Source organism: Sapajus apella, unplaced genomic scaffold (genome assembly GCF_009761245.1).
Source record: "Sapajus apella isolate SASKATOON/1434 unplaced genomic scaffold, GSC_monkey_1.0 scaffold90, whole genome shotgun sequence".
Taxonomy (NCBI): Eukaryota; Metazoa; Chordata; class Mammalia; order Primates; family Cebidae; genus Sapajus; species Sapajus apella.
In genome coordinates this window covers 4138643-4152710 of record NW_022437030.1, presented here as the reverse complement: position 1 = coordinate 4152710, position 14068 = coordinate 4138643, and the positions used below count along the sequence as shown (strand labels likewise).

The 14068-nt window shown below is 35.7% G+C and overlaps 1 protein-coding gene across 11 annotated transcripts in view; it reads right to left on the bottom strand.

The window, feature by feature from the left end:
- The window catches only part of CYLD (CYLD lysine 63 deubiquitinase), a 65209-nt gene that overhangs the window by 7529 nt on the left and 43612 nt on the right, over positions 1-14068 (bottom strand). For all 11 annotated transcript variants that reach the window (XM_032255700.1, XM_032255704.1, XM_032255707.1 and 8 more), the window contains 9 exons: positions 13153-13318; positions 12112-12253; positions 10144-10266; positions 7674-7765; positions 6776-6842; positions 2916-3048; positions 1715-1823; positions 814-932; positions 60-276 (listed from right to left, as the gene is read on the bottom strand). In XM_032255700.1, the coding sequence (XP_032111591.1) occupies positions 60-276; positions 814-932; positions 1715-1823; positions 2916-3048; positions 6776-6842; positions 7674-7765; positions 10144-10266; positions 12112-12253; positions 13153-13318 (1168 nt within the window). The remainder of the gene's footprint in view (positions 1-59; positions 277-813; positions 933-1714; positions 1824-2915; positions 3049-6775; positions 6843-7673; positions 7766-10143; positions 10267-12111; positions 12254-13152; positions 13319-14068) is intronic.

Genomic DNA, 14068 nt, shown 5'->3' with positions numbered 1-14068 from the left:
ACTGTCCCACTGCAAACCAGAACCCTGTGCCACATGCAGAAGAAAGGCGTTCTCAGTACCATCCCGATCGGCCATGCTGTCAAAGAAGAGCCAGGCAGAGTCATCCTTCCCATACTTCACAAAAGCAACATAGTGGCTCGTTTCTATGCAGAGAACAGCAAATAACTCCATATTCTGGCAAGGGATGCAGCCGTGTCTCCAGTCCCAGTCAGGTAAGTCTTTGGGAAGTGACACTGGGTTATATTTATGATTCAGCCTCTTGGGATGAAGGTGGACCTAAAATGGACCATGAAAAGAATGTCATTAGGCTGAGGAGAGTGGATTATGAGGTCAGGAGTTCAAGACCAGCCTGGCTGAGATGGTAAAACCCCATCTCTATGAAAAATACAAAAATTAGCCGGGTATGGTGGCAGTCACCTATAATCCCAGCTACTCGGAGAGCTGAGGCAGGAGAATCACTTGAACCCGGAAGGCAAAAGTTGCAGTAAGCCAAGATCTTGCGCCACTGCAGTCCAGCCTGGGTGTCAGAGCAAGACTCCGTCTTAAAAAAAAGTCATCATCATTAATGAGTAAAACTCAATGTGTCGAGTGAGTTGACTTCCTTACTCTTATTAAATACATCCCGATTTGTAGCAACCAAGTACTTCACCAACAGTGCTCAGGTAAACAAAAGAGGCAAAAGCAATACCATTTTATTGTGAATTAACAGTTAATTATGATTTTAAAACACCTTCCAAAACCAGCCATCTGTTTTCAACTAAAGATAAGTTATTGTTCAACAAAAGTTCATCCATTAAGTGAAGGGAAACTCACTTGAGTGTTGCAGGTTTTACAAAACTGCTTGATTTTTCCAGCTGAGATGTCCGGATCATCATAGCATTCTCTACACTCGTACATTGCAAGCCCTCCACATATCCGGCACTGCCTGGGCGCTGAAATGTGGGGAGTGGGAGGGGAGTTTAGAAGGCTAAGAAAAATTAGGCTTTAAAAAGGACAATGCTCATGGCTTCAAAAAAGTCTCTTCCTCTTCCATCCGCTTAAGCTCTCAGTTGGTATTTGAAATATCTTTAAAAACGTTTTCTTGGACCAAATAATTTTCCTAAATGTGTCTCCTAGGGTGTTTTTCCCTTCTTATAAAATGCCCATTGATGAAAAGTCAAAGATACAAGAAAGTATAAAGAAGGAAACTAAAAACATCTACAATTTCAGTTGGCAGGAGATAGCCACTGTTAATCTGATCGTGAATTTTCTCTAATAATTTCACATCTGAATATTTACATAAGTATATGTGTGTGTGTATATATATATATGGCCCCTTTTGTAGAACGTATTAACGTACTTACCTTTCCACTTAATATTACGCCATGACCATTTTCATACACATTGGTCTTTAAAACCATGAATTTTAATGGCAGTAATTGTACAGATACACCACTCATTTAACTACTCTCCTCTGGTTAACATTCAAGTTGTTTCTAATTTCTTAACCATATGATAATAAATATATCTGCACATCAAATATGTATTTTCATTTCTATTTTCTAAGAATAAATTCTGAGAAATAAAATGACTGTTTTCGTATTTCCAGGCTCTTCAGATACTGGATTGCCTTGAGAACTACTGTGTCCAGTTAGATTCTAACCTACAATTGATGGGAATTATCTGACAATTTCCATAAAACCAACAAAACAAATTTTAAAAACCTCATACTTACTGTCTTCAAGTAAATCTGTTATATTTAATTCCAGAGAAGGAAAAATTTTTTTAAATAGTTTAAAGTCTTTTCCAAATCGAGGCATCTGAATAATCAGACATGATGGTGCCTATAAAAAAGACAGATATTTTTAGAATCAAAGTGTTAAAAAAAAACTTTTCCTTATGAAACCAAAATAGTAATGGCTGTCAAACAAAACAGTAAGTTCTGCCTTAATATTGGTGTCCTATAAAACAGGATCCACATGTGACCACGGGCTGTGAATACAGGACACCAACAAGCCACAAGTCTTCAAGTGGCTCATGATCGCAGGGACATACCAGCACCTGGAGGTCACAGAGTTCAATTGTCTTGGGTCTCAAAGAAAATCATGGTATTTTATTTGGGTTTATACTTATTAAATATTTTGGAAAGATTGTTTTTGCAAATATAATACAGAAAATGTCATCACAGAAGTACACTACTCATTATATTTCAACAAATAAATAACTGTGGCTGTTAAGGTTTTACCAAAACATGCCTTCAGAAATGAAAACAATCAAAATAAACCACAAGCATATATTATTAAAATTATGAAGATTCTCAGACAATAAAAGAATAAGTTCTATCACTTGGTCATTAATAAATATAAATGAATGTATTGACATTTTGTCTCTTGATGAAGAGGGAAAAGTAAACATTATATTTTGATATATTTGGATAATATGCTTGGGTAAAATGGCATTTTAAAAAACATACATCTTCCTTTTGCTTTAAACTGCCTAAAAGTGGCCAGGAGTGGTGGTATATGACTGTAATTCCAGCTACTTAGGAGGCTGAGGCAGAAGAATCGCTTGAACCCAGGAGCCGGAGGTTGCTGTGAGCCGAGATTGTGCCATTGCACTCCAGCCTGGGCAACAAGAGCAAAACTCCGTCTCAAAAAATAAAATAAAAAAAACTACTGAAAAGTTTTCAAGTTCTGCAAATAAGCTTAGTGTTTTCTTTGGCACCAAAAATCCAAAAAATTCAATCTTAATTCTAAGACGTTTTCCGTAAAGGCAAAGTTGAAACACTGCATACTTTTTAAAATTCATGTTTCTTAACAGTTTGTGTCTCAAACTGTTCTCAGCTAGTTAAAATCAAGAGATATTGAATCTATCAATAGTCTTAAGACTCTCACAGACTTTCATAAAAAAAAATACCATAAGTGAGGATCACTAACCTCTGCAAATTTCAGGTTACTGTTGATAAAAGACCATTCTAACAACTGCTGAATTGTGGGAACTCCAACTTTCTCATTTTTTTCCATAAAAATTTGATAGAAGTAACAATCTTGTACCTTTTGACCTGCTGATCTAAAAACATGCAGAGAAAAAAAAACCACATATAATCTATTTATTAAATGCTTAAATCAAAATGTGAAGCTGTCCCAGCAGTATCTGAGAACAGAAAAACCATAAAATTGATCGTGTAGCTTTGGACAGTCAGAACAACAGAGGGAAATAAATGATTTGGATAAAATAATTAAATTTGCTTAAGCACAAGACCTTATAAATGATTTATTTTGTTTAGTTTTTAGATTGGAAAGTTCTCTTAGTGATTAGGAAAAAAATAATGGAATTTTCTAACCCCAATAACCCCAATCAAGAACCACTATGTGAACAGAACTAACCAAAAGCTAAATCACTAGGGCAACTTAACTGCCCGAATCTGGAAAGCTGCAAACTGCATTTAATGCTTGAAAATAAATTCTTATATGCCCAGATATGACAGACCGTTAGCAGACCTTCTAGACCAAACTTTTCATTTCTAAAATGAAGGTGCTAAGATCTAGGGAAGGAGAATGACTTCTCAGCAAGTCAAAAGCAGAACTGGGTACAGAACCCAGGGACCCTAACCACTGCTTACCATTCTTTCTGCTAAAGCATGCTGTCTAATAGTCACTTGTTTATTCAACACATACCAACTAAGCATCTACCATACGCTAATCATAGTGTTACCCTTCTATTTTGAACATTTTCCTTCTAAATATTTTACTATAGCATGTCATTAGTCTTTAGGACTAACTCTACCAGAAGGACTAATAATCCTTAAGTTTACTATTTACCTCTTCAGCAGAATTTCTAGATATAGAGTCAGACTGTTTACATCTAAACCTATTTCTAGATTTTAAGATTTTTAGGGGAAAATATTAACATCATTTTCATTATAAAAAAGAAGCCTCATTATTCAGAAACCAGCCTGCAGAAATCTTCAGCTTTCCAAAGCAACTTACGTCCCCAAATAAAGATAACTTAATTGATAACAAAACAGGAGATTCTTGAGACCCACAACAAACACAGAGAATAAGCAAAAAACCTGAAGGCTATGCTATACCAGTGTTTTAATCAGTTGTTGATGACTATGACAAAAAACCAGAATTTTTCTGTGAAAGCCAAAAAGCATAGGAAATTAACAGTTTCCAGGAAAAAAGAGAGAGAGAGAGAGAGGAGACTAAGAAACCAGGAAGTAGCAGAGGTCAGTAACTGTAATCATAATCATGGCAGCAGGGGAGGGCTGGTGGTTGAAGGGAGCACTACGTGGCAAACACTGAGAGAAGGGAGGCAGAAATTAGGATAGAGAAGACAATTTACTAATTTCTTGGCTTTTCCCTGTTTCTTGCATCCCACTCCTTTATTCTAAACTCAGTTTTGTTTTACTAAAGTATATCCTGTAATAAGTCTTAAATGGTAATTTAGTCCTGGTTCTCTCTGCTCAGAAATTCTGAATATTTTTATTACTAGAATTTCAGTCTATCAAAAATTCTGAAAATTCTTCAGCTGTTATCTGTTGAAATATTGCCTTTTCCCTATTCTCTCCAGTATCTCCTTGTGGAACTCTAGTTAGAATCCATCTTCCATGTCTCTTATCCTCTTTTTCTTGTTTTCTAACTCTTTATCCCTTTGGACAACATTCTGGGTACTTTCTTCAGCTCTGTCTTCCAAATGAGCAATTCTCTCTTCAGCTGTGCACCCTGCACCAATGAGGTAACATCATGATATAGTTTCTACTTCTGGAGATTCTGTCTTTATTTGATTCTGTTTATCAACCCTGTTTTACCTTCCATTGGCATCTAGTTCTTTTGTCTCTTCAATCATTTAAGGACATCTTGTAGTCTCTTTTAGACTGTTTAATTTTTCACGTGCTCTTCCTATTTGTTGCATGACTATTTGTTGCTGACTCTCTCTTTCTCTGTCAATAAGAAATGCTAGTGGAGGGGAAGAATTACTCTTGAAAAAGAGCCAGCTTAGAATATTTATAAACTTTAAAAAGGTGATTGTCAATATGAAGAGATTTTTTGCAGGGATGAAGGGGACAGTGTACCCTTCAGGGGGGTGTAAGAACTTCCCAAGGCCCTTTCAAGTCCCACAATGCATTCAGACTCTGAGTTATATTCAGAGACGCCCTGATCCCTCCTTACCCACTCTGAGGGTCACTGTAGTATTCAACCTATGTTATTGCTGGGCATGTATTACATTCCTTAGGTGTGTGGGCTAGAAAGGGGAGGATAAAGGATGAAAAAAACTGTTTAAAGCATCTGAAATTTGTCCCTTTAAAATGAAAAACCAAATTGACTTTCTTCTTCCAAAGTGCCTGCTAGGTTTCCTGTATCATGTATTAAAGATATCTTTCCTTTCTCATTTGTATTCGAAAAGTTGACTTATGAGACACTGAAATGCTACATACAGTTAATTCTATTTCTGAGCTTTCTATTTGGTCCCATTGATCCATATTTCTAATCTTATGCTAGTATCATACACTATTTTAAAGTCTATTGCTTTGCCTTCATAGCTTATAATAGAAATCTATTTTAAAAGCATTCTTCAAGATTTTTGTCCACTTCCATTTTGTAGAGAACTCTAAAACCACTTTCCTAAAGTATGTTAAGATCTTGCTTGTGTGCAAATTATTATGTAATAATCTTTAAATTATTTAATTGTCCTACCCAGAACACAATCTTTCTCACTAATTAATCAAATCCCCTTTAGTTCTGTATAAGTCTTTTAAAAAATCTTATCTCAATAAAATTGATTTCTTGGTGTTTTATACTTTCATGAAGTATGAAATTATTTTTTCATATTTGCTTGAAGGTATATGGAAATGCCATTGATTTTTCCCTGGTTATTTTACATAGAAATATTATGAATTCTTTTGCTAATTATAGTAATTTTTAGACAATTCTCTAAGATTTTTAGGTGTGCATATGGCTATTATCATCTTTGGGCAGATAATACGAGCTCTTGATGATTATGTATTATGTCTCATTTCATTCATCAGAACTTCCCAAACAATATCAAACCACAGTCATGGCACCTTCCACCAGCCCTCTCTTCTCCCCATCCATCAATTCAACAATGGCATCAAACAACATCCCTTTAAGACACAGAGATGAGGAAGAGTACTTATCTATGTTTAGCATTTAGGAAAGTATACAGGCTATTACTAAGATTCTCAAGAGAGAAACCCAGGCTAAAATATAAAAAGGTCCATTGTTTAGACTGAGAACATTCAAACTATCTGGAAAGTTCAGTCATTTAGAACATTTTGTTAAGAACTTTACTACATTAAACAAGGCTTTCATTCAACATGGTGAGTGGGGAGGGCAGACGAAGTTATACATCAAAGAACAGGAAAGCTAATTTAAGACTAAATTTTTTGAGTGATGAGTACACACAAAAAAAAGCGTTCTTGAAGTGCTTAAGTTAGAATGAGATTTTTTTCTTAAAAGGTTCATTAATTGAAACTATGAAGAAATATATATATATATACACACAGTTTCATAGGAAAATGATTTTCAATAATAGTTATCACTAGGGTTAAAAATTATAGTACAAATTTACATTGGATTTGTTCTTCAAGTAAAGCATGGTACTCTGCGAAGACAATAAACAAATTAACTTGCATGATATTCCACTAGCCTATTAAGAGCCCTAAACAAATACGATATTAAGAAATCATTCTGGAATTCATATCTGCTAAATAATGGCAGTAGAAATGAGAACTGTCTATTTTACAGTGCTTCTAGAACAATTTAAAGGTTACCTTATTTTTAGCAATGGTTCTACCCTTAAAATATGATGAAACAGGATATTCAAGAATTCCTCAGGATCTAGGAGAAAATTTTAAAATCAAATAAGTCACAGGCAACATTTTTAAATCATTTTATTTTTTATTTCTAATAGTCATATTTTAATACTGAATTCAATTTCATTCATCTAATATTATTTCAATTAAAAGTACAGTTTTCAAGTTTTCCTGACAAAGGAAAAACATAAAAGATTTTTAAAAGTTATGATCAAGTATTATGTTTCAATTTTGTCATGACTTTATTGCATTTGAAAGGGTGTAATAGATCACATATAATGAAATAGTTGTTATTTCTTTTGGGGGTTTTAAGCTAAGTGGAGTACAACCTGAAGTATACCCCATTTTTCCCTGCAAGCCTCTAAGCATTATAGCTGGTTACGGTATGCTATCCAGTTCAAAGTCAGGTAGCGAATCTCTGAGTAAGCCCATTAGCTAGGAAGAGATTAGAACACTGTTCCCTAACCATAAACTTAATCCTAGTCAGCAGCTTCTAACTCCCTTTTGTAACAAGAAAAACTAAGTGGGAAAACGTAGAAAACCCAATGCAACTCTGCACCACGAGAGATAAACCACTGAGAATATCATTGCTGTGTGGAAAGGAAAGGACTTTTTATTTAAGCATTTAATATACTAGAACCAGCCCACTTCTTAAAGGGGTTCATTATTACACATCATCAATCACTTTTAGAAGAGAGGAAGAATTTACAAAATGGGGAGATAACCATATCACACAGAAAAACACTCCTAATTTAAAATAAAGCCCCCAGCTACACAGACACACGTTTCAGCTAATACTTTGGTATGTGAATATGCTCTTCAGTTACTTTTAATGCATATAAGTTAAGATGGTCACCTTTTTCTTCAGAGGTAAATCCTGATGCAGCCTCCACCTTTTCAAGTATTTTCCTCAGTTTCATAATCTTTGTGGCACATACATATCCATATCTATGTTGGTAAAAAACTATTAATTGATATTGGCATGTATTAAATTATATAACACATCTTAACCACACATTTTCTTTTTCTTTTTCTTTTTTAAAGACAGAGTCTCACTCTGTCACTCAGGCTGGAGTGGTGCAGTGGCCTGATCTTGGCTCACGGCAACCTCCACCTCCCAGGCTCAAGAGATTCTCATGCCTCAGCCACCAAAATGGCTGGGATTATAGGCGTGCACCACCATGTCCAGCTAATTTTTCTATTTTTAGTAGAGACAGGGTTTCACCATGTTGGCCACGCTGGTCTTGAATTCCTGGCCTCAAGTCATCTGTCCACCTCAGCCTCCCAAAGTGGTGGGATTACAGGTGTTAACCACCGCACCTAGCCAAGCTTTTTCTTGAAGTTTGAAAAATTAAAGACCTAGAACCAGAATTATCCTAGACACTATCATATGCCTTACAAGTAATTGTCATAGACTAATATGAGAAAAAACATTTTTTAAGTTTGTGGTGACTGAGTTTTTAAATAATATTTGCTTGGGAAATTAAAGTATTTACTTCATAAAGCAGAATATACAATTTTGAGAGAGAATATCCTTTTAATACTAAAGTGTGAAATAGCCACTAAGGGAAATGGGATTTTTTAAGAAACTGAAAATCTAAAATCTGCAATCAAACCAATTGGCATAATTATGACATTTTCTCTCATCTTTGTCTGAATGCAAGACATATTCAGTAAGTTTAATATCACTTTGAATTTGTAATTCTAAAAATAGCTTCAGAGGAGACCTTAGTGGCTACCATAAGTTTACTAAGGACAAGTCAGAACTAGCTAATTTTATATCGATTTTTTATGCTGACTATTCATTTACTTGTTAGTTTCCTGCAATCAATATAGATTCAGCATCTACCGCTTACACAGTAATGTAACCTGTCAGCCATTGGGAATACAAAATGAGTAAGGTGAAAAACATCGGGTCTCTGCCTTTGAGAAGCTTTCAGTGAAGAAAAGCAGAGATTTCAGCACCAAATAAAACCATAATACAGATATGAACGCTATAATACAGATATGAATGCTGCAGACGCAGGGAATCCTGATCACAACAAGGCATCTGACCAGTTTCTTACTGTGGACAGGGTAAGAAAATGTGATTAACTATGATTCTTAACTGGTTGAACAATAGGATTCAAAGAATGTTTATTAATGAACTTAGGGTGTTTGGGAAGGAAGGAAAGAGGTAGTAACGTGCCTTAGAGATTTGGACTTGACCTGTCTTGTTCCAGTATCAATTACTTACGGGAAAAAAATAGTATGTTTAAAAATTTGCATAAGACAAAATAATTGATATGAAAATCAAGATTCACAATTTTCTTAAAGGGTAAGATCATTAGAGAATTCATTACAGAATTTAAGGAAAGCAAAAGATGTAAGTGAGGAAATTTATCCTCTTATAATTTACTTTCCTAGTCATGTGATATAGCAGATAATTTGGAATGCTCATTATATTTCAGTATTCTGCTTTTTTGGTTCAAATTTGATACCAAACTATTTTTTACTTTAATTAATAAATTAAGAAAAGTGTATAAAAGAATTCAAATTTATCTTATGTGGACTTTAAATTATATCACTTTCTCTCTATATTCCTGAACGAACAAATTTGTTTTATGATCTACGATCCTAATTCTTCACAGTTCAAATTTTATCATATGACATTATCACATATCACTACCACTCATTCAAAGTCTTTACTAGGTATCTCCTTGTCACTCGTGCCTGTACCATTACAAATTGCTTCCTGTGGCCATACAAAGACATATTTATAATTCCTAAAGTAGGAAATGTAAAGAGTCACCTTTTTAAGACAGGTGGAAAGAGGCCAGATATATTCCTTTAACCAAGGCATATGGTACTAAAATACATCTCATCTGTTGCTAGTACAAAAGGATTAAATACTAGCTATTCTGTACAGAACTTCACTTGCTCCTTTTCTTTCAGATTTAAGAAGATAGACTATGCCAGTTTGACCAGTAAGCATGATTACTGGTAGTGGAAGTGTCGGAATAAACTATTTTAAAAGGTAAGAATCCTAAGTATTATGTATCAGCTTTCCTAAACCTACTGCAATTGCTAAACTGTAGTTTACTCCAGCAAAATGGTTTAAATCATTTCATGGAATATGCTATGCTCTGCACCTTGGCCAGATTTAAGAAATTAAATAAGCAAAAACATACAAGGACCAAAGATTTAAAAATGTAATATTTTACCATGAAACTTAATTTTCACCCATCTCTTATTATATGAAGACAAGGTATAAATTAATTACTATGCCAGAAAACAGCAAATAGGACACCATTTAAAGGCAAAATAGCAATATATTGTCTTCTTACATTCTCAGAGGATTAACAATTTCTGTCCTCAGCAGCTCTTGGGTTTCACTATAATATTCCACATCATTCTTTTCTTTGGGTCTAAGTAACACAGTGTCCAGAACAGAACTAAAAGAAAATAAGCTGCAAAAGAAAAAGAATATTTTTCTTCATGCTGTAAACATATTTTTCAAGAAATAGATTTTTAAAAGAATTGGAAGAGGAAAATAAGTGAAGTCTAGAGAACAAATAACATATCAATTTGTGTTTTTCATTAACACAGGTACTAGGGCCCCTGTGAAGATACCCACGGTTCAATCATCAGGACCTAGAGATCATTCCAGGAGGACAATACTAACAAATACTGAGAAAGCAAACTGCAGATCAACACAGTTAAAGGATAATAACATGCCCACAGAATATTAAGAAGGAAAACTTCTTTGCACAAGTTGAAAGAGGAACTAAAAATCCCAGTCAAATTACAGACAACAGAGGAGAGCATTTGGAGACAACTTCCCGAGGCTAGCACCACTCAGTGCCCCACTTCTCTCTCCCCATGCTCCTTTGCAAAGATCTATTACATTAATGAATTTCTCTAAATGCTAAAATCACTTATAAGTGAATAACAGGCCGGGTGCAGTGGCTCACGCCTATAAACCCAGCACTTTGGGAGGCCTAGGTGGGTGGATCACCTGAGGTCAGGAGTTAGCGACCAGCCTGACCAATAGGGTGAAATCCTGTCTCTACTAAAAATACAAAAAATCAGCTGGGCGTGGTGGCATGTGCCTGAAGTCCCAGCTACTTAGGAGGCTGAGACAGGAAAATCACTTGAACCCGGGAGGCAAAGTTGCAGTGAGCCGAGATCACGCCACTGCACTCCAGCCTGGGCAACAGAAAAAGGCTTCATCTCAAAAAAATAAATAAATAAAATGAGTGACTAACAGCAGTAATTTGCTGGTATCAAATAAACAGAAAATTTGGCTAATACAGATTTTTATCAGTAAATCTAAAGAATATTATATCAATACTATAAGGCTTGTTTTTGCCAAAGCATTCTGCAAATAAAATGGCCACCAGTTTATTCTTCTCCCTACTTTAAAAATGTTAGCATCCCAAGTTAACTTCCTAATTCTTATCATATAGCTACAGAACTTGCAGGCTACTCTCAATTTAACTCAGCCTACAGTCCTCAGAGCCTAACGATCCTTGGTTCACTCTCCAGAGCTTAAATATCTTTGCAATGTTAAGGCCGGGCATGGTGGCTCACGCCTATAATCCCAAGCACATTGAGAGGCTGAGGCAGGTGGATCATTTGAGGTCACAAGTTCAAGACCAGCATGGCCAACATGGCGAAATCCTGTCTCTATTGAAAATACAAAAAAAAAAAAAAAAAAAATTAGCCAGGAGTCATAGCACATGCCTGTAATCCCAGTTACTCAAGAGGCTGAGTCAAGAGAATTACTTGAACCTGGGAGGTGGGGGTTGCAGTGAGCACAGATCATGCCACTGCACTCCAGCCTGGGTGTCAGGAAAAAAAAATTCTTGCAATGTTAAGTTGTTCCACTTTGGAGGGCAGCAGTGCTGCTACTGAAAATAGGTTTGTTTAAAGATGGTAGTTTTATGACTGCCTTTACCTACTCAAATAAATACAGCACACAGCAGCCAGTGGCTTCACTGCAAGTTATGTTATTTGATATGTGCAGAAACATTTCCCAGATACTCTCAGTATATCTATTCCATTTGTAACAATATCATTCACCTCTTATTCATTATTCAGTTACTTTTTATATTAACTTTTTGGATACAGAAACATGAGACAACATTCAAAAGTTTGCAAAGGGTATGTCATGAAAAAAAATCTCCCTTTCTATCCTGACCCATGGTCATCCAGTTTCCCTACTTAGAAGGAGTTGGCAGTTTCTTTCACAAATACACGCACACAAACACATACCCATATGTGTCCCTGCCCTTATGGCATTTTAAACTTACCAGAATAAAGTTGAGTCTAAGTAACAAGAATTATAATGACCCTGGATGCCTTTCTTCTTCCCAATCATTATCTCCAAGCCTTCTTTTTCCATTTTTGGGGGAGTATTTTCTTCTACTACTTCACTTAAGTAGCCTCCAAATGCTGAAAAGATTTTTAAAAAAAGCAAATGAAAAGAATTCTTTTAAACTATTACAGTATGTATTCTCATAAATATTTTTTTCATTTTAAAATGTTTTTGTATTTTGATGCAAAATTTGTTTCTTAACTTTAAGTAAAAAGTAGGCTTTGGGTAACTGCTATTTAACTTGGCTTATAAAAATTGCTATTGTTCATTTTCAACTTCACTTCCTCCACAATTTAAAAACACATTTTAGAGTATTATGTGTAAAAAGCACCTGTCAAATAAAATATGTTTCCCAAATATTTCAGTGTTTATCTGAAGATGCTTCAAGTTTGAAAAGAAAATGAAAATTCCAAAGGACTATTTCAACATAATAAAAAGTGTTTTTCATGAAGATGACTTTCCTGTTTGCACCTGCTGAAGCCCCAAGATGCTTTTCCACTATTATCCAACAATGGAAAGAAACAGCACCAGGAACCTGCCCCAATTACACGTGATAAGGAGAGCACTCAGTTGAAATTTACTTCTTACACTAATGCTGATTTCTTTGTAAGATGCACTCACTGCTGTACTTAAACAAGACACTGTGAGGGAAGTCAGTAAAAAAAAAAAAAAAAGGTCACATTTCAATTTCTACCACTGGTATTGCTGAAAACTAAGTGTAATCAACAGGAAGAGAAAAACAAATCACACTATTATTCACTTTGTAAGTCTCAAATACTCTTCCTAATACTTTTTTAAGATGTCCCCTTAAAACAACTTTCTTATATACCATGCAACAATTTTTACTGATTTAAAGCTTAATGAGCATTGGCAAGAAAAATATTAAAACACTGTCGCCATCACCTAATATGACATGATATGAGATTAGAATTACAGTCATTCCAGGTTGTTAAGTAAACGAAAAGCATCCAAATACCTAAAGAGTTACAGCGCTCGATCTGATTGGAAACTGGCTGCAGTGATGCAAACCGAGAGTCAGGCCTGCAGCTCTTCAGTTTAACAAACAGCGCCTTCTTCAGAGCACAGGTGAAATACCGAGTGCCTCTGAAGGTTCCATCGGTACAGCCTGCACATTCATCTTCCTGAAAAAGAAATGCTCCGATATGCATTATACCACACCTTGCAGAGACAGTATACAAAGAACTAAGGTTACTAAGACCTGTTTCTAGTATACTCTTTCTCACCATTCCCTCTTCGCACCTGTACTGGGAACCTCATCGAGATAAAGGAGTTCAGTAATCAGTGCTTCGGCCAACAGCTAATGATTTAAAAAGTGAATCCCTTAATCCCGCATGAATTCCTTTCTATATTTCCTTTCAGAATATACACTTCGGCCTCCCCTGGTTAATGGCCTTTTCTGCACCATTTCTATAAGCATTAAAACAGGCAGGGAAGGAGAAGGCTATTTATTCTAACAACCTGCATTCTCACCTCACCCCCACGCCCCACAAGATAGTATTCACTAGCATGGAAACAAACAAGAAAGAAAAAAGAAATATATTTAAATTGGCCACATGCGGTGGTTCATCACTGTAATCCCAGCACTTTGGGAGGCCAAGGTGGTGGATTACTTGAGTCCAGGAGTTTGAGACCTGCCTGGGCATCATGGTGAAACCCTGTCTCTACTAAAAACACAAATTAGCTGAGCATGGTGGTAAATGTTTGTAATCCCAGCTACTCAGGTGGCTGAGGTGGGAGAATCGCCTGAGCCTGGGAGGTCGAGGCTGCAGTGAGCCCTGATTGTGCTACTGCACTCCAGTCTGCGCGACAGAGTGAGACCCTATCTCTAAATAAATAAATAAATGCTAAATGTACTCAAGTTCTCCTCTCCT